We start from the raw sequence: 20,694 nt of genomic DNA, 5'->3' as shown, positions 1-20,694 counted from the left end.
CCTGCACCATGCCGCCTTGCGCCACCACCGACTGCAACCTCCCTTGATCGTCGTCACTAGCAATGCCACAAGCCGAGTTGGATCTCTAGAGATGACGCCTCCAAGGAGGGGTTGATGCCGGTGGCGCCGCCGTTGCTCGTCCAGAATCTGGACAGGGTTTTCACCCAGAGAACCCCGTATAGCTGGGATGGAGTTCCAAGATGACGCCCCCAACGGGGAGAATGACGCCCTAGGACGCTGTCGCCATCGCCACCAGCAAGATCGCTGGCAAAGGCTTTCACCCGGAACATCCTATCCCCACCATTGCACGTCCCCAGCTCGGCATTCCCAAGACCACTGCCTTGGAAGCCCTCCCGAGGCGGCGGCGGCGCCATGCCTCCTCGCACAATGCGTAGACCCCCTCGGCTGCGCCACCACGACGCCTCACCGCATCGTCGATGCGCACGCGGCTGCTACCGCGCACGGTCGTCACCGCCCGCCGCAGCCTGACACATCTCGAGCCGGATGCAGGTCTTCTCCTCCGCCGCCTGCACCCGCGACATTTCTCCCTGCCGACGCCGCGCGTCAGCTTGCAGCCGCACGGCTTGCAGCATGCTGCCTCCCAGGGCCGTCGCGCGCGGCCTGCAACCACCGCCGCGCGCCCACGCAGCCAGCTCCACGATGCGCTGGCCCTCCGCACGTGCAGCCTCGTCGCCCCACGCGGGGCCCCGCCACGCGGCCTCGCCGCCATCGCGCCCACCGTCCTCCACCCGGACCGCCGCCACCGTCGCGCATCCTCTCTCCGTGCCGCTTGTCGCGCGCCGAAATGGGTCGGGGGCGGCGGATCCGAGGGTAGGAAAGCCGGATCCGCCCACGGCACGGCTGGATCTAGGCCGTCGCCGCTTCGGCGCGCCGCCTGGCCATGGCCTCCTTGCACCATCTTGGCCCGGCGCACGAGACCCACACCGGCCGATTTTACCCGCCACCGTTGTCCACGGGCTTCCGGAGACTCCCTGTGGCAACAACGAGGCGGGCACGAGAGGCGGGAGGTGTTGGTGGTGTTGGTGATGGCGGCTAGGGCACCGCCTGTGTCGCCCGCGGGGGGAGCGACGCGAGCCAATTTTTCTTTTCCTCAACAAACGTCCTGCTCTTCTGAATTTGGAGATGTTTCAGAGTCAGATACAAATACACCAAAGTCGGCGGCCTTTAGCCACTCTACAAAACTCACTATCTCGACAGGACAAAGCGCATTCACTCAACCCCCCCCCCCTCTAGCCACGAAGGAGCGAAAGACCATTGAAGCGGTGGCCAGCTTTGTGGGCAAAGGAAAAAAGGAGGGTAGCTGGCCACGGCTAGCCTTTGACATTTCGGAACCCCTGCAGGCCGGCTGTCCCCTACCTGCTCCTGTCATCCGGTCATCCCTGCTTAGGGATGGCAATGGGTCCGGTGGGGTAAAACCCACCCATAACCCGTCGTATCTATCTACACCCACACACATAATACTTAACTGGTGAATTTTTGCACCCACACCTGCACCTGCTGGGTGATGGGTACCCACTGGGTCTGTTCAAAGAAGTAGAAATTTACAAAATATACGCAGGAGCATACGATGTCAAGCGATATAATATGAACTTGGCACACAAAATACAATTTAAGCAACACACCGAATTAGGGAAACATTCATGTTTGATCTCAACAAAAAAAAAGTTAGTCTAGCAATGGCAGGAAGCCAAACTTTTATCAAACATTACATGATACATCAACAATTCAACTACAGTAAAGCAGCAGTCTAAAATTTCACCTCATAGCCCATGATATATCGACAATTGAACTAAAATATGATCACCCATTAAGCACACATGGGTAAAATCTTGCACCCACATGTGACCCATCTCAATACACTGACGGGTTGGGTCAGGTCCGAATCCATGGGTGAAATTTTACACCCGCACCCTCAAAGCCGTGGGCACCCGCATCCATGGGTCCGACTGCCATCCTATCCCTGCTCATCGCATCGCATTCCCGCCGGTAGGACAACCAAACCGAGCGATCTGGTGGGTGGGTACGGTGGCTCACGCTGCCAGACGACGGGGGCGCAGTGATTTCCCAATCACCGAGCACCGAGCTGCAGCTGCAATCTTGGCATGTTCTTGGGGCCTTGGGGGGACGTAAATCGCTTTCCTGCGAGCGAGCCTGCGGGCGACCTCTTGTTCTTTCTTCCCCCCTGAAAGCTACTGCTCATGCCTCATGGCATGGACACATCGCACCTCGCGAAGCGTGTTGGGGGTATGATCCAAAAGAAGAGAAGAATCCAATGTGCGGCGATTGGCGACTCCAGGTCCATGACATGTGCGCATGCGGTTTGGGGTCTGGGGTTTGATGCCGGCTGCGAGTGGTTAAGGTTAGGTTAATCATGATTAGCGGCTGAATATAACTCCCGGTGTGTCCATTTGTCCGTTTTGGCAGCAGTGACATGACATGACATACATTATATATAATAATATCTATGAATTAAAAAAACTAAAACGAAGTGGGTAGAACGCTAGGCACAGCGTATCACCGTCAGTGTCGCTGCAACAAAGGCGTCGGTTCAGTTCGATGCACGGCGGTACGAGCAGGCTCCATGAGTGGTATTTAAGCCGCACGGCGTGTACTGAGCCCGTGTAAGGCCGGCAATCAAACCGGGGAAGGTACCGTCACATGCGACGCATTGCTGACGTGCTCTCGTCAGAGGCCGCACTGTTAGGGTACTGTACGAGCAATCCAAACCCTTTTCCCCCATTCACACTCACGCCTTTCTCTTGAGGGGAATTTACTCGCGCCTGACTCGTTGGAACGTGGATGGATCAGTCCTACCGAGACATAGTTATTTCACTGTATGTCTACTGGAGAGGAGTCTACTGCCCTGGCGGCCTTGCTTGTGTGAAAACAAGCCAGAGCAGGCAACCGATGTCAGAAGAGGACAAGTGGAAGTGGAAACAGCATCACAGATTCACAGCTCACGAGCATCGCATGCCTACAGTTATTCCCTCTGGCATTTTGTCTAAAAGGATAAACACAGTTAGGCCTTGTTTATTCCCAATTTGGGAGTGGCAAAATTGATATTTTACCACAAATGCACAACTGTAGCGTTTCGTTTGTATTTGTGAAATTGTCAAAATATTGACTAATTAGGCTCAAAAGATTCGTCTCGCAAAGTACAACAAAACTGTGCAATTAGTTTTTGATTTCATCTACATTTAGTACTCCATGCATATACCGCAAGTTTGATGTGACGGGGAATCTTCTTTTTGCATAGTGTCAAAGTTGGGAGTTTGGAGGGAACTAGGGCTTACTCTCTAGTACGAAATAATACAAAGTAAACTGACTGAGCATATAAATTTGTCTCCAATGTATTTTCCAATACACTGGCTTTCACAAATCACAAGCCTCTACAAACGTGCCGTAACAAAAAATTGTTGCCGGACAAGTGCATTGCTTGCCTGACAATTTCAAATGATGGAGTACTAAGATGGTGGGAAAACATGCTAAGGCACGAACACATAAACTGAATCGAAAAAGAAAATACATGATACGAACTCGTTTTAGGTCTTCATATGATTGTGGCCATTAGAATCAGCTGCTAGTGAAAGCACCATGAAGCCCATCAGCAGATGTTCCTAGTATAGGGGCACAAAGCCTTTTGGTGCTAGTGACCTCGACGCAAGCCAGCAAGGCCGCAACGGCCCAGTCTAGCTAAGGAAAATGCAATGTCAGACAACCCAGTTCAACAATTTCTCGGGTGAAGCAATCATCATACAAAAATGCTAAAAGAAGATAAGGCTACCCTGTATGAAAGCTCCCTGACAAAAATTTTACAAGGAAGCAGGAATCAAGCTAACAAAATTGCTGTATCCTCTGAGCTCCACCAGGAGAAACTGCTAGTCAATGTACAACATACTAAAACAAAAGAGGGCAATGTTATACTTATTGCTTGAGATGAAAGAGGCATAAGCTTGGGCATCTGCGATAGGTTTCAATGTGCGAAGTATATGGTGGACTCCAATCCTGTTACAACCTAACCTTCTTAGCCTTTATCCGCTTGGAAGCCATGTAAGTCACAGCAGCAGAAAGAGTGTACCTAAAACAACAAACAAAACATATAAAGTGGCAATAAGGTGTCCACAAGGAAGAGATTATCACATTTACAGAGTTAGCATCACATTTTGATGTCATCTAATTCTGAATTCAATTAACACCATGCACCAACATATGCTACCTCCAAGCTCATCGCATGTGAGCATGCAGATGCAGTGTCTCCCCAGATCCTTATTCCCTTCCTTATTCACAGATTTTCACGCCTCAATTTATGATACCCACAGTTGCATTTCATGGGCTTATCCTAGATCCCATTGCTTCAATTATGTGATGCACAAACATAACAGAATGTGTAAAGTGTAATCCAGAAAAAATTATACTACTATAAATGCAGAGTGATGTACAACAAGCAATGTTTCAATGGGAAAAAGGCTATTGTCCAATCATACAAAGTAAGCCCACCTAAGTAAAGCTGTTTTTTGAATACATTAATCATTCCAGTATTTGATCTGCACATAACGTGCAGCAGAAAAGGGTTTTTCTATGTTATGTTAATCATCCCAGTATTTGAGCTCCGCATAATATACAACAAAAAGGATTTTTCTATGTTCAGCACAAATATTTCTGACTGAGAAGATGCCAACTATCATGGTCCGTCAGTGATGAACTGTCAAACCATGATAGTGTGGATTTGTAGCAGATATCAGATAAAGTCAGATATTACCGTCCAAAACATCCAGATAATAGCAGCAATAGACTAGTTTCTATCATGATGAGTGAAACTACTGGTACCAACAGTCAAAAAATAAAACTAACACAGAATGAAATAATCCAACTGCAAAGGGTTAAGTGCTTACCATGTAAAAGTGTATTTAAGATGGTCTTCTGGCATCACTGAGTGACGAATCAAGGTGTTGACATCTTTTGGAACAGGATAAGGGTTTGTTGGCAAGACGTCTTCGTTTATATCTTCTATATAAACAGTATTTTCAGGAAGCCCACAAGCACGAGCAATCATGGGAACATCCACATAAAACCACTGGCCACTACTGGGCTCATTTGCTGGAACAAATATGCTTGGCTTCTCACTTCCTCGGATTACTCCAATAACTCTTACAGGAGGTTCTCTAGGTTTTTCAATCTGCAAAAGGTACTTTGCATAAATTTTGTGCCTAACTGAAGCAATACAAATACAACTCAAGGGATATGGATACTTTGATCTAAAGCAGGTATAGTACTTATGGCAACATGATCTTGATTCAATTGCCACAGACCCCCAACAACCAGCCTACATTCCATACCATTTATCACTCTAGAAGCCACAAATGATCTAAAGCAGATCTAGTAAAAACAACAACTAGAATATAACTTATTTGGTAAATTGCTGCCACAGCATTAGCATGTACAACAGTACAAGGAGTTGACATATCATGGCACGCAAAATATAACATTATAGAAACACTCACAAAAGACATGCTAATCTAATTCGATGAGCAAATTCACAATCTCATGCATTTAGAATTTTAGGCAACAGATTGGAAGCTAAGCAAAAGACTGGGAACAAACGTCACCTCAGGAGACGATTTAGGCTCATTAGACCAGAACTTCCACCACGAACTTTTTCCATCTGGCTGTTTAACAGCTTTTGGTTCTGAAGCTTCATGCAGGATTTGGTGATCCTTAACATTTTTATAGCGCCATCCACGAGGAACCCATCCTCTATTCACAAGGATAGGTGACTGCAAACTGACAAACCATTTCTTAGAAAGATAAATGACTAGATAAAGAGAACCTGTAAAATACTATGGTTGGTTTTAAATTTCTAGTTGACAGGTGGAGACGTGGAGCCATCAGCTTTCTAGCACAGGAATATGTGGGAGATAAAGTCAAAACAGGCATAGCAACAACTTGCATCCTGGTCACCCATAAATTTGTGCTGGCCAAGAACGATGAGCTATCAGACAGCACGAGGTATGATCACTCAATTATGGGCTTCATGCATAATTTAACAAATTATGTCTTTTGAGATTATTACTTGGGTAGGGATCTTCTCTGTGGACAAATACAAATTAAATCTGAAGAGTGCACCCCACCCCCATAGCACACATACATCACCTATCGTTGCAACAAAACTGCAAATCTGCAGGATCGATGCCAAACACGTTTTACAATCCACTATATCTCTCAAATTTTAGTTCAGTTACCAATACATGAAAAGATAACACAGGAGTACTCGAATGCAGGCAAGCTTTTCAAATTTTCAATGAAGATAATTACATTACTTTTCAATTCATTCATATCCAGTTGAAGATTTCAGTTTCCATGGAAAGGCAATGGGGGGCATATACACAAGCCAGTTTAAAATGAAAGGAATTGCAATCACTGCCAGCTTAAGCATCTTCCACCAACTTAATTGTTTTGGTTTTGCCCTAACATAAGACGTGTATTCCTAGCTGTTTCACATCTGATCTGACATTGGATCATCTTTTCCTTCATCCCTTTTGGCCTTTTGAAAAAAATTCTTAACTTAATTCTTACTAGACTAAATCATCATTTTCCAATTTGAGCACAGACAGGCTTTCATAGTTTACAATTACAAATATCAGCCATTTTCATTGTAGTAGCTTTCCACAAGAACTTCCCAGCTAAAATAAAGGGTATCAAGCTCAATTGTAGTGATAATTTCCTTGCAAGACTGCAAGGATGGTTCTCAAGGTAATCTGGAAAATAGGAATTGCGATTCAGCATTTCGAAGTAACTTACCTGCCAGGCTCAGTCGACCTAGGAATCAACGGAGTGATCACATAATACCCATTCTCCGTCACACCAGAGATGCTCCGGGAGCGAGGTCCGACGAACACCGACTTCTCCTCGTCGAAATCGCCCTCGCATACGATCTTCCGGAACTCCAGCGCGTCTGGATCACGCAGGGCGCCGGTCGAGGCCACCTCGTTCCACGCCACGGGTTCCATCTCCAGCCTCCGCGTCCTGTAATCCAGCATCTCTATCTGAGGTCGAGCAGGAAACACCAAACGGTGAGGTCTCGTCGGCCAACAAAACCAAGCATAGAGTAACGAGCGCGTGTGCGAGTGTGACCTTCTCCTGCCTCCGGAAGAGCTGCCATGTGCCGAGGCCGAAGGTGATGGCGCCGGGAGCGAAGAGGAAGAGCTTGGACCACGCGCTGGCCTCCTTCCCTGCCCCTGTGCGTGGAACACGAACAGATTTGCGGATGATTCGCAAGGCATTTCGCAAGATGATGACGGTTAGGATAGATGGATACCTGGGGGCGGCGGCGCGGCCGCGCCTGGAGGAGGAGGGGGCGGAGGAGGCGCGGGTGATGAGGCGTGTGAAGTGGAGGCGCGAGAGAGGAGGAGGCGTTGCTCGCCGCCGCCTCCGCGCAGGCGGAAGAGGAGGTGCTTGGAGAGCGACGCCGCCATCTCCGAGGTCAGAGAGGGTCAGGGGTTTGGAGTTTGGACTTCAGGACAGGTCGACTCAGAGAGGGCAGCATCAGCGCATAGGCCAACTGGGCAAGTTTGCATTTTCTTGGGTTGGAATTCGAAAATGTAAATGTTTACTGTTGATGAACATTATTACGATCTTTTTCATTTGTTCGTATATGTGCCATATGTTTGTTTGGGCCTTAATTCCAAACCAAGATTTGGATTGACAAAAGTAGTTTGAACTCGATCAAACAAAGGGTAGCATATGATTTTACTTATTATAAGTATGTGAATCCAAGCACAAAAGAGAGAGCTACAAAAGGCTGGAACAGAATGTTGCACTATTGGCTGTTTACAACTTTACATAGAGCGCTCGGAAAAACAAAAATAAAATAAAATAAAAACTTCAAGGAGATAACAAAAAATAAAAACTTTAAGGAGATAACTCTGAAGAGAGTGCCACGAAGCCTTTGACCCGTTTGTTTCTTTAGCCACTCCTAAAATTTCTGTCGCATCGAATGTTTAGATAAATATTAAACATAGACTAATTACAAAACCAATTGCACAGATGGAGGCTAATTTGCGAGACAAATCTATTAAGCCTAATTAGTCCATGATTTGACAATGTGGTGCTACAGTAAATATGTGCAAATGATGGATTAGGCTTAATAGATTCGTCTTGGGAATTAGCCTCCATCTGTGTAATTAGTTTTATAATTAACTCATGTTTGGTCCTTCTAATTAGCCTCTGAATATTTGATGTGACATAAATTTTAATCTGGATTAAAGATCCAAACACCCCCTAAGATTTGGAACCTCTAAAAAGTACCTTTTTCTCTATTTCAAAAGCTACCTAATCAATTTCCCATCCCATATCTCGTGATATATGTATTTCACATTTCAAAACAACTAGCAGATCCCTTGCACAGATTCGTCTGGTGGATCATTTATTTACTTAACCACATTTGTTTTTCCAGGAACGTTCATTTGCACGCAGTGACACTTGATTTCATTTTTGTTTGATCAAACAAAGTGAAACAAATCACACAGCTCAAATTGACCAAGCAAGTATGGAACACAGAGAGCAGCCTCCTGTAAGTTGTAACAGAGCACGCGCGTGCACAATACCAGACGCGGCCTACCAACATATTGCCAAACCAGGTTAACAAAATTATGAACACAGCATCCCTAATTAATACCTCTTGCATAATTTACAGCCCCAATGCTACGCGACATGCAAAAAGAGAGAAACTGGAGCACGCTTCAAGAGTTACAGATTTAGATCAATTCTTCTTTTTCGAGTGCTTCACCAGCCAGTCGATGACAGAATCAATGTTGGTCGAGTTCTTGCACGATATCATGAAGCATGCCACTTCTCGGTCAGTGATTGTCTTTAGGCCCCTGCAATACCATTAGTAACACAGCAGATGAGTAAAATGTATCAAACAGATATTTATGGTGGGGAATTGTAACGGACCGCAGTAGCTTAGCATGCACTTACATGACTTCTGTGAAGCTTTGCTTAGGGAAAGCTTCAGGCTTGTCAATTTTATTGCCAATGACTAGTAATGGGATTCCAGTCAAAGATGGCTTGCTCAGGAGGTCATGGAGCTCACCTTTTGCAATGGCCATGTTTTCTCTATCTGCTGCGTCAACAACATAACTGCACAACCAAAACAATATAAACATCCAACACTAGAAGCTCATTCCCTATTGATTCAACTCTGACATCCAGAAAAAAAATCATGCACCAGTTTCAATGCAGCTAGTTATTAAATAGAAAACCTGTGGAAGTAAATCAGAATAAAAAACCATACAGCTGGTGCAAGTTCCAGCTCATTATTTAAGCAAAGATAACAGAAAGTCAGAAAAATAAAAAGTGCTTCATCAATATCAAGAAAACGAGCAAAAAGATAGAAATAAACAATGCACCCACCACCATCATACACAACAAAGCAAATTTGGGGGAAAACAGGTAACAGGATAAAGAATATCATCATTATTAAAAAATCAAAATAACATAAATACAAACATATAAGCAAGGCATCACCAGGACAACTAAGACATAAACTGGTATAAGCAAGCTAACACTTGTCCTGATCACAAAAAGGAAAATAAAATATAAGCCAAAAGAACAGTAGGATAGTTGAGAAAGACTTTGTACATAAATCAAACTATCAAAATGATATGAACACGGTCTTCCAAAATAATAGACATGCGCAACAAGCCACAACTAAATCATGACAGCTAGTGAGCATTAGTGCTATTCTTACTGTAAGTGTCAGATTAGACATGAAAGACATACACAATTGCAGAAACTGCACGGCAGTATCTCTCCCACATGCTCCGGAATCTTGGCTGGCCTCCAAGATCCCACAATTTTATTGTGACATTTCCTTTGGTTACCTTTCTCATATTGAATCCTACAGTAGGAATCATATCCTCACTAAAGCCTCCGGTCTGAAAAAAAAAAGTTGACCCATGATAAATATATTTCATCAGGCATCCAGTATATGAGTGGTACCAAAAGTGTGACTGATACTTACAGCAATAACATTGACAAGTGATGTTTTTCCGGCATTTTGGAGCCCTATCAAGGAAAGCTCCATCTCTTGCTTGAAGAAGAGGCTGCAGATGTAAGAAAGCAGAAAACCGTTATTCAAGCAGCCAAGCCCATCGAGCAAAACAAATGGCAGATTACATCAGTTCATCCTTTTACTTGGAAACTGGATCATATAATCAAATATGTCAAAGTAATGCTCCACCACCCAACAAGTGCATGTGCAAGACATTCTTAGAATTGAAGCTCTTTTGTATTTTTATGTATCCAGTTCAAAGCCTACCTGTCTGGTAGGTAGAGAAGAAATAAATTATAGTCTACTGGCAGCTATACTATATGCCAATGATTGAAGTACAGCAAATAACTACCAGCTTCAGTTCAAGTATGGAGTGACATCCAAAGAACTTTTACTAGCGTAACTGATATTGATACTTCTGTGTAATATGGAATCCATGATAGCGAACTATAACAAAAAAAAACGCGAATTGCAGAATAACAAGACATTGCGGAACACGACAATCAACACTGAATAAATCCTCCCGTTTTCGTTTTGGAAAGAGTGATCTTCACAAGTTTTATGTCTTGCAATCCCACCGATAATGGTTGATTTTGGCCAGCATGTTCAATTAAAACATATTCTGTTGAGAGGATAGCTTAATTAAACTTGATTGGTATGCTAGCTTGATGGTCATACGGCAGTTACCCGCAAAGCTCCAAAATATGAAGCAGAAACCAACCATAAGAACCCAATTCCTTCCCTAATAGGATCACGCTGCACCAATCACATTCGCTACATATCAGAAGCTCTCCACCAGCAACCTACAACTTCGTATCGTAGCCTCCGTAACTATCCCAACCAATCATGACCAAACCAGAAGAACTCCCAGATCTCCTAGACACCGATCCCCGCACCCCGGCAGCCGCAATGCGCAGCAGATCAAACCCGCGAGACACGAGGCACGACGGAGCAGCCCAAGAGCGTATTATATACCTGCGGAGCCAGTTGAGGAAGGCCTCCCAGAACCCCATGGCGCCCGGCTCCCCTTCTCCTCTCCCTGACCCCCCGCGAACAAGAGAGGAGGGAGGGAGGCAGGCCCGGTGGCGGCGAAGAAGGCGGAGGGGATCGAGCGGGGGGCGGCGACGGGTTAAGAGCGAGCGGGCGCGGCGGAGGAGGAGGATTCGGTGGTGGCCTCCCTGTCACCCCCCGCGTTTACTTTATTTGGAGGCGGAGGGCGACGCGGCGTGGATGGGGCGGGGTGACGGCCTGACGGGGAGGGGAGGACGCCGCGACCGCGAGCGAGGGAGCGAGCGAGCGAGCCAGCTGCGGCGATGAGGCGAGGCGAGATAGGAGGGAGGGAGGGGGGGTATTATTGGCGTCCGGCTCGCCAATCATACGGCCTCGCGTGGGCGCTGGTGCTAGGGCGGCCAACCACGAGTGCCGTTCCGTTCCGGTATCCGCTCCCCTCGCCAACGGGATTCCAACTGATGGGTGGACTGATCTCTGGTAGCGTCTATCCATCCGGAGCTGACCTGACCTGTTTTTTCGGGGCGCCCTGTTTTTTCGGGAGTTCGATGGGGACCTGCGGTCCTGGGCTAATCGTCGTTGTGTGCTAGCGTTTGAAGTGGGCCTATGAAGCCAGAAGGACGACGAGTGCTCAGTGGTTTGGGCCCGATGGGCTGGCTACTTGTTGGGTTAGTGAGGGCTTCTCTGCCGGATCTTCTTCTTCTTTCTTTTTGAGGGGATGGATTTGCCGGATCTTCTTCAGTATCTCGTGGTGTTTGCCTGCCGCCCATCGTGTTTTTGCTGCCCTGAGTTGTGTGTTCCGCTGGAATCGTGGGAGTAGTTGGAGAGAGCAGCTGGACGCATGGGCAGGCGGGCAGTCATCAACGGGCCAGCGCAAGTACAGTAGCTCTTCGGCAATGCCGTTCGTGCAACGTGTGCCCAACCACCAAAGGGGTGATTGGTTTCCCGACGAGCCTAGCCAGGCTCGTATCTGGGAATCTAGCTCTCGCAGAGGCCAAGCTCAGCGGATGCGATACCAGTTTGATAGGTGGCGTGTATTTATCCAGTCAGATTATGAATATTATGAATAGAAGTTGTTTGGTTGCTTGTATAAGGATACATCACATGAGATAAAATATTATAATTGAGTACCCTTGTGATGTTTATGTTGCATAAATATACTAGGGCCTGTTCGCTTCAGCTTATTCAGTCGGTTTATCAGCCACCAAACAGTGTTTTTCTCTCACAACAAATCAGCCGTTTCAACTTTTCAGCCAGCTTATAAGCTGAAGCGAACATGTCCCTAATCATCTTTAGAAAACGCTAATATCACTTAATACACGCTAATCACCTACTTAATACCGTCATTAGCTAGCGCGCACCTGCATCGGGCGAGCCTGGCCCGCGGAAAACAGGACTTCATTTGCATTTCCCGAGAGCCAGGCTCGTGGTTGCTTTTTGCATGCGCCGACCTAGGCTCAGGTGACCCTCAGGCTGCATCTCAAGAGCCTGGCCCGAAGGCTGCTGCAGCCAACCAATCGCCTCCCAAAACTCAAAAGTTCGCAGTGTTGACTTCCTCCCACGGTCCCACTCCCTCAGCCCGCAAGGGTCTAATTGGTTTCAGGATCGGCGGAGCTTGGCTCATATCAGGCAGGCATGCAGAATCCCGGCAGCCAGGCTCTCCCCATGCAACTGCTAGCTAAAGAACTTGATTGGTTGCTTGGTTAACCAGTGCCCAACTACTTTTCTTGTATCTATACGCACCTTCCGAGGACTCACTGCTGCACCGTGCGAGCCTGGCTCATTTCGGTAGCCAAACTCGAGGAGTCTAGTGTAGGCAACCAATCAACCTAAGGCTATCTGCACCGCACACCTTTTAACTGGACTTGAATTGCAAATTTACCGGCTAGAGTCCCGCACCGCACACCTCTATCACAACCCCAACCCCTCCGTTTGCTACAGGGCACCTTCAAACCCAGAGGCTTCCGAGACGAACGCTATCCTCTCCACGCTCTCTCTTGCGCCATCCTAGAGAAACTGGAGCTCGGCAACAACTGCGGGCGAGCCGCCATGAGCTCCGCGAGCCATCGTTGGCCGGGTCACGGCGGCGTGGCGAGGGCCACGGGGAGCCGCGACGCCGCCCGCCGGGTGCCCACGTATAGCCCCGCGCCTCCGGGCCGCCGGCCACCACCCGCCGCTTGGCGCGGCCTCCGCCTCCATCCCCTCCGCGGAGGTGCGCGACGGTGGCCTCCACTTCCATCCCCTCCGTTTTGCAGGTCAGTGGTGGAAGTAGAGGCCAAGACATAGGGGTTCGAAGGCGAGGGTAAGCTTGGCGGTCGGCGGGACAAGCGGCGGGGATTTCTTCAATCCCCGGCCGGAGGGGCCATGGCCGGTGCCAAGGGGTGGCGGCAGGTGGAGGTTGGGAGGTGGGTTAGGCTCGACCGGCGGCTATTTGGTAATGGTGGCCGGAGTAGTGAGGAATCGGTCTGCGGGGGGACTGCTCTATTTGCTGGAGGAAAAAGAAAGAGAAAGAAGCGTGTGGCGGTTGATTTGGGGATCGGAATAGAGGCGTCTGCACGGCAGCATTTTCAGTTTACTGATCTCTATAATAAAACTGTCATGTGGACCATACCTTTGTACAGGTGTATTTAGCTGCCGTGCGGTGCGATAGCCTAAGGCTGCATCCTGAGGGCCTGGTTCGCCTGCCATACGGGGAACCCCCTTCCCGTCTTCGGCACCAAGCTGCGACGGGCGCACGTACGTACTCTCCTCTTGCTCTACCACCGTGTGGTAGTACCAATGATGGTATCCCAAACAGGCACGGACACGAGAGATCTGTACCTGCGAGGCTGCATGGACCACAACCTGTCCTGGAGTGGTGCACAGCTTGTACACAGAATCCGGCGAGCAAGCGTACGTACGTCCGGGCGTTTCCCATCCGCCCAACCCCCCTCAGGCGGTCAGGCCTGCGTGCACGGCCACGTGCAGTGCAGGCCGTCCTTGTCCGTGAATTGGATGGAGTACGGGAGGCCCAGCGCTGGGTGTTGGCTGTTGACAGCCGCCCGTATCTCGTCGCACGGATATGCTATCTGGAACGAAAATGGCTTCACGTGCTACGGCCTTCGCCACCACCTCGGGCTCTACTCATTCAGCGTGCTTCGCGATGTGCTCGAGCCAGTTCGATCATGTGCACATTTTGTCCACCTAACTTGACAATATTGAGTCGTGATTTGCTTGTAGGGGTTCAAGGGAGGGGAGCAAAGTAACGACTGCTTGAACGACATGCTCCCTCCGTCCTAAAAAAGAATGCAACTATCGCTTCTCGAGGAGTCAACTAATTTCAAAATTAATCAAATTTATATAAAATAGTACTAACATTTATGGTACAAAATAAATATTAATAGATTAATCATGTAATATATTTTCATACTAAATCTATTTGGAGACGTGAATGTTACTACATTTTTGTATAAATTTGATCAAGCTTGGAACTGTTTGACTCCTCGGGAAGTAAGATTTGCATTTTTTTTGGACGGAGAGAGTACGCCACATTGAATTTGGCAAAAATGTTTAATCGTCCTTTTATTTTTTGCCCAAAAACTGTAGCTCGAAAGACACCATGGCGTGGAGCATCTCTAAGCTGGTGCTGTCGGTATGCTTGGTGTGTTGCAGCAAGAATGGATTCGTCGTCGGGAGTCCAAGTGTGAAGGTGACTTGGTAGAGGAGCGAGCAGATAGGAAGAGCGAGAATGATGTGGGTGAATCATGGGAAATGGCCGTGCATGCATAGACGGGAGAAATTTAGCCATTGGAGTATAGCCGTTGAAATACAGGATTGAAACTATTCATACTAGAGCTGTCACAGATAAATAGTAGTTTCAGTATAGCCATCACAACAACTTCAATACAAATAAAGTATAGTTCAATAAGATTTGGATTGTGAAATTTGACTAGTCAGCTAAAGTGCCGACAATATGGAGAGAATTTTTTTAGAGTAGATGGCCAAACTAAGGCTAATACTTGCGTTCATGACATTGTTTTATGGATACATGGGAGAAAAATAAAGATGGTTGGCCACTTTATCGCAGGAAAGAAACCCATATCCATAGTTATAAGGAAGGATGACGAGATTTTAAAAAAAATTGGAAAATATCTAGATGAAACTTGCTTACAGTATCCTCTTTGCTTATATGGCAACTTCTTAATTAAAAATAAAACTGCCATTAGGAGTAGCTTAAGGCATGAAGGATGCAATTTGGAGTGTGCTGGAGATGCTCAGCACTCAGCAAGTTCAGGCGTTCAGCACCCCAACCACAAGGGCGGAGAGGAATAGACAGCCCGACGCAACAAGCACGGCGGCCACCTGCCGCAGAAGACCATCCGTCATCCGCCTCCTGCCCCAACCGCAGGCAACGCCGCGCGCACACAGGCCAGGTGTCCGGGCGCCCCTCCAATCTACTACCCTCACTCACACGCCCCCACGCCGTACCCACCACAATGTGACGGGCGACCTTTCCAGAGCGACGCCGCAGTTCGCTGTCCGCGAGGGAGGCCAGCCAGCCATACGCTACCACACCAAATCACTCTCATCAGGCCGCGTTGCCAGCCGCTCAAGCCAAGACAGCCCCCTAATCTCCCCTGGGATCGCGGCTCGTGCTAAGCTAATCGGGGCGCCCCCAACCATCTCTCGCCAAGATCTCGACAGGACTAGCCCATGGTGAGCTGCGCCGCCGATTTTTATATTAGCTGGTCAGATTGTGTTACTCTACTGCTATGCTAGCTGGTAGCAGGTACTCACCTGATGGGACTGGGTTTGGTTTTAGTTTAGTTGAGCTTTTGATTTGTCCTCTTCGATTCTCTGGATCAACCTACCATGGTGAGCATCGCCTTTTCTCTTTCTTTTTTTTTCGTTTTTTCATTTTTATCGTTGCTTGCAAGGTATGTCCGATTCTTGCTGAATTCTTTGGCCTTGTTACGAATCTACGGCTGAGCTTGAGCTGTGTTGCTGGAGGTTCTCCAGCTCTCCAGTTCCGGTTGCTCCATTTGTTGTGGCTGTGATGGAGCGGGTGGTTAGGCAATGATAAGCTGTTGAGTTTGCTTGCTGGTTTCTGCTTGGTAGCTCCCTGATTTGAGTGTAGGGCGACGTTAATTCAGGAATGAAATCTGGTTGGTTAAATGTTGCTAATAAACTGTTTCTTTCCTGGGGAGTTTCCAGCTCCCAATTTCATTTGCTGCTACTGTGCCTTTCTTAATTTGACATGCAGATCATCCCGTTATTTCCAGAAATTCCAACAGCTACAAATTTGCCGTCTAATTTTTGCACTTTTTGGGCTCAATTCGTTTCATTTTGGCTGCAGCGCGTGTCAGCTGGAGTAGATAAGGGGCGCCATGGGTATGAGGAGCAGGCACCCAAAGGCGTTAGGTCTCCGCTGCTATCCGGCAAGCCACAGGTCCTTAACCCTGGTATTGTGGAGCCTAGCAGCGCTGGTTGTCGTTGTGAATTTCCATCTTATCATCATTCATAAGGAGGAGGATGAGAGTATGAGTACACATGAGATCCGTCGATCGATTATGAGGGAACTGGAAGCAGTGGAGGAGGAGAAGTTCCGGTTATCGCCTCCCCGGAGCCGAAGGAATCCCCGGGCTGTGCGGCGCAAGGGCGAGAGGAAGCCACCTACAGTAGTGGATGAGTTCTTGGATGAATCTTCTGCAGTGCATGATATGTTCTTCCCAGAATCGAACATGGCTGTAGATCCAATCAATGGTCGGAATGACAGCATGTACTTCTATTACCCAGGGAGAGTTTGGCTTGATACTGATGGCAAACCTATCCAAGCCCACGGAGGAGGTGTACTGTATGACAAGAAGACCAAGACCTATTTCTGGTATGGGGAAAATAAGGATGGCAAAACCTACAAAGCTCACAGCAAGGGAGCAGACCGGGTGAGTTGTACTATTCTGATGCTGTTAACACCATTTATGTTCAGAGACTTGTGGTATGTGGCTGCAGAAGCACTTAATTCAAATGTTTCAACTAATGTCACATTCCTCTGTAAAACTCAAAGGTACTAGCTCCCACATAGGCGAATGTGATTGCGTGAGATTTATACCAGATTGTATACACTGTACTTCACACTCTATTTTTACTTTTTTAGAGTTGCGGCAGATAGTACATGTAGAAACCAAATCGATTGAGTTTCTTTTTTCACGCACCGCACTTGATCAGAGCAGGCTCATGTAGATGCACTGGTGCTAGAAATGTGAAGAACAATGATGGGGAAACATCAACTTCCCCCCATTTTAGAACTTTCTTGTAGGAATTTGTTGCAGCATTATCCTAAACCAATGCCTTGCTCCAAGATTAACTAATCATATCATTGGAGTAATTTTTTCTTTTTAATAAACCATCATAGAAATTGCTAAAACTTAAAAACTACTATGTACAACACCTAAAAATACTATTTTCCAAGAGAAAGTTTAGTTTCTCTAAATGTGACTGAACATTTCAGTACATGTGTAGCAGTGTGTGCTAATGCATACATCTAATTTTACAGACCTTTTAGATTCTGTTGGTGAGGCCAAATTGCTAGGGAACATGTTGGAAGTTATGATCTGTTGGGAAGGTAAGAAAATTGACTGGGCTTGTTCAAGACGGATCACTTGGTGTGTAGAGATGAAAAGCTAGTAACAATTTAAACAGTTTATTCATATGAAATTGGTCTGGGCTCCAAAATTTTCCTTGCCCACAAACTTATATTCATTATATTCTAGTGGTTTTGAATCATAGTATGGCAAATTGCATCAATGAAATAGAAGTAGATTTGGGTTCGGGTTCACATAATACCAAAGGAAGAATTACCTTGCGTTGCAGGCTGTTGTCATGCAAGTAGCAAGCTAATAGCTTTTATTTTATCAGAACTGAAAAAAGAACTTAAGCTTCAGATAATAAATTAGACACACATGCGTGCGTGCATCCCATTAGATATGCACACCAATTGCGATATATTTGGGAAGTGCGTTATGCCAGTGTGATTGCAGTTCTTTCATACCCAATATATGTTCACACCAACGGCAATGGCAATGTCAATGTATTGGGAGGTGCAGTGTCCTGTATGATTGCAGTTCTATCATTGGTTCAATCTAAAGTGTCTGTGATAGGGTAAAAGCATATGATGCTACCAACAACCAGGAAATGCCTTTTAATTTCTATTTTGTACTAATGACCTCTTCTAGACAGCAAAAAAAATATTTGGTGGTTACTATGAATTGGTGGAGGCATTTCTTAGTTCAGTAAGGATTCCCTGGATAGACTTCGACTTGATTATTCTAATGTAATGAATACCAACTTTGGGTGGACTGTGGGCCTGTGGCAACCATTAGAGTTCACTAAATTTTGCAATAACCAAAAACACAGAACTATGTACTATGCTACTGACAAACTGAAGTGATGTTTCAGCAACAGAACTTTATAGATGCAACTACTGTTACTTTATTAGTACTTCAAGTGATTGTCTGTTTTGCCCACTTTCCTCTTTAGCAGTGTCTTTATCATCTCTAACCACTAACTAGGACAAGTAATTTTCCAGGTTGACATCGTTGGAGTAAGTTGCTATTCTTCAAAGGACCTATGGACGTGGAAAAATGAAGGAGTTGTCCTCCGTGGTGAGGAAAAGAATGTAACACATGATCTCCACAAATCCAATGTCCTAGAGAGGCCCAAGGTGATATACAATGACTGGACTGGCAAATATGTGATGTGGATGCACATAGATGATGCTAACTACACTAAAGCTTCAGTTGGTGTGGCTGTCAGTGATTCCCCAACTGGTCCATTCACTTATCTCTACAGCAAGCGCCCACATGACTACGAAAGTAGAGACATGACCATATTCAAGGATGATGATGGGAAGGCCTACCTGATATACTCTTCTGAGGACAACAGTGAGCTCCACATCGGTCCGCTAACAGATGACTACCTTGATGTCACTGATGTTATGCGGAGGTTTCTCATTGCACAGCACCGAGAAGCTCCTGCGCTTTTCAAGCACGAAGGCACCTACTATATGGTAACCTCTGGCTGCACAGGCTGGGCGCCAAACACTGCACTGGCTCACGCTGCAACTTCAGTAATGGGACCTTGGGAAACACTAGGGAACCCCTGCGTGGGAGGAAATGAGGTCTTCAGATCAACAACATTCTTCTCCCAGAGCACATTCGTGCTGCCAGTTCCAGGACTACCAGGTTCATTCATCTTCATGGCTGATCGGTGGAACCCGTCCGACCTGAGAGATTCTCGGTACGTCTGGCTACCTCTGACGATAGGGGGAGTCCCTGATGAAGCTGCAGATTACAGCTTCATGTTCCCTCTCTGGTCCCGAGTGTCCATTTACTGGCACAAGCAGTGGCGTCTCCCCGAGGGGTGGAGGGATTCATGAAAGCTCAAAGTTTCTTAAAACAGTTGAAGTTCTTATACACCGTTACATTGATAGATACTATCAAAGTATTGACATTTGACACATTGGGCTGCGTTGTATAGATCAGATGTAGATGCAGAGTCTGTAAATGTGCAGTTGAGTTTGGACTAAAAATCAGATAAAAGTATGTGGCCTTTTGGGCGAGCTGTGGTGTTTGATCCACTCGTCTTAGTTTCAGAATAGTCTGGCTGCACCTTCGGTGTTACTCGTCTTACTGTCTTAGTATCGTTTTCCGTGGTCTCGTTTGAAATTTGTGTTGATGGCTGTGGAGCTGGTGCAGCGCCTTCCCTATTTGAGCAATGCGCTGTGGATCTGGTAATTCTTGTAGTTCTGTCACCCAGACGCATCCTTTGTGCATCTCTGAATTATAATTTGCAAAAACATACGAAACATTTTGCGTTTCTTTTTGTATACCGTCCATGGCTGCCGACGCCAGAAAGGCGATGGAGCTGTTCTTATCCGTAGGGGTGTTTCGCCAGAAAGGCGATCGTAGGGGTATTTGGATTCTGAGTTAATAGTTTAGTCCGTGTCACATCGAATGTTTGGATGTTAATTAGGAGGATTAAATATAAGTTAATTATAAAACTAATTACACAGATGAAGACTAAACGGCGAGACGAATCTATTAAACCTAATTAGCAGCGTATTGTTAATTAGGTTTAATAGATTCGTCTCGCCGTTTAGTCTCCATCTGTGCAATGAATTTTTTAAATAGTCTATATTTAATACTCTTAACTAGTATCTAAATATTTGATGTGACAATGGCTAAAGTTTAACTTGGGGATCCGAACACCCCCTAGTTCAAATCAAGGAGATCACGAAGTCCAGGATTGGCGACGGGCGAGATCTGATCGAATCCGTTGCGAACTTGCAGTCAGCTGATTAGCTACGTGATCGGTTCGCAGTCAACGGCCCCCGCACGTCAACTCCAGAAGACAACAACGCCGTAAGATATGAGGACGGCCCCCGGGCGCGACACGTGTCTAGCGCCGCAACAAAAACACCACACGGGTCCACACATGATTTTTCGCTCGCCGTTTCATCAGGGAACAAAATGAAAATTTTTAAACCTCCTGTTTTAGTAGGAGTATTTATCTCCAACTGTTTTTATTTATTTCCCGAGAAAATTCTCTCTCACTCTCTCTCTCTGGTCATTCTACGA

The 20,694-nt window shown here is 46.6% G+C and overlaps 3 protein-coding genes across 5 annotated transcripts; 1 reads left to right on the top strand and 2 right to left on the bottom strand.

Annotated features, from left to right (window-relative positions):
- Nucleotides 1–3,548: 3,548 nt before the first annotated feature.
- LOC117835109 (surfeit locus protein 1) lies at nucleotides 3,549–7,567 on the bottom strand. 2 transcript variants are annotated; one of them, XR_004635928.2, is made up of 7 exons: nucleotides 7,337–7,567; nucleotides 7,153–7,256; nucleotides 6,820–7,064; nucleotides 5,628–5,802; nucleotides 4,914–5,197; nucleotides 4,238–4,373; nucleotides 3,549–4,099 (listed from the first exon to the last, which is right to left on the bottom strand). XR_004635928.2 is itself a non-coding variant. In XM_034714475.2 (6 exons), the coding sequence occupies exons 1-6, from the start codon at nucleotides 7,491–7,493 to the stop codon at nucleotides 4,030–4,032; spliced, it is 1,035 nt and encodes a 344-aa protein (XP_034570366.1). In that variant the 5' UTR covers nucleotides 7,494–7,564; the 3' UTR covers nucleotides 3,549–4,029. The 2 variants fall into 2 exon arrangements, 1 of the variants encoding a protein (XP_034570366.1); XM_034714475.2 differs by lacking the exon at nucleotides 4,238–4,373 and having other exon boundaries at nucleotides 7,337–7,564.
- Nucleotides 7,568–8,529: 962 nt separating this feature from the next.
- Nucleotides 8,530–11,388, bottom strand: LOC117840753 (ADP-ribosylation factor-like protein 8a). Its single transcript, XM_034721274.2, has 5 exons — nucleotides 11,048–11,388; nucleotides 10,043–10,124; nucleotides 9,802–9,956; nucleotides 8,998–9,159; nucleotides 8,530–8,897 (listed from the first exon to the last, which is right to left on the bottom strand). Exons 1-5 carry the CDS (start codon nucleotides 11,083–11,085, stop codon nucleotides 8,780–8,782), a joined length of 555 nt encoding a protein of 184 aa, XP_034577165.1. The 5' UTR covers nucleotides 11,086–11,388; the 3' UTR covers nucleotides 8,530–8,779.
- Nucleotides 11,389–15,459: 4,071 nt separating this feature from the next.
- LOC117839241 (uncharacterized) lies at nucleotides 15,460–19,676 on the top strand. Of its 2 annotated transcripts, none has more exons than XM_034719531.2 (3): nucleotides 15,460–15,775; nucleotides 16,416–17,001; nucleotides 18,645–19,676. In XM_034719531.2, the coding sequence occupies exons 2-3, from the start codon at nucleotides 16,447–16,449 to the stop codon at nucleotides 19,491–19,493; spliced, it is 1,404 nt and encodes a 467-aa protein (XP_034575422.1). In that variant the 5' UTR covers nucleotides 15,460–15,775; nucleotides 16,416–16,446; the 3' UTR covers nucleotides 19,494–19,676. The 2 variants fall into 2 exon arrangements, with proteins under 2 accessions (XP_034575422.1, XP_034575423.1); XM_034719532.2 differs by lacking the exon at nucleotides 15,460–15,775 and adding an exon at nucleotides 15,782–15,934.
- The last annotated feature ends 1,018 nt before the right edge of the window (nucleotides 19,677–20,694 follow it).

The sequence above is a fragment of the Setaria viridis genome, chromosome 9 (genome assembly GCF_005286985.2).
Source record: "Setaria viridis chromosome 9, Setaria_viridis_v4.0, whole genome shotgun sequence".
NCBI lineage: Eukaryota > Viridiplantae > Streptophyta > Magnoliopsida > Poales > Poaceae > Setaria > Setaria viridis.
The sequence above is the reverse complement of the archived record's forward strand: the minus strand, read 5'-3'. Positions and strand labels throughout refer to the sequence as shown.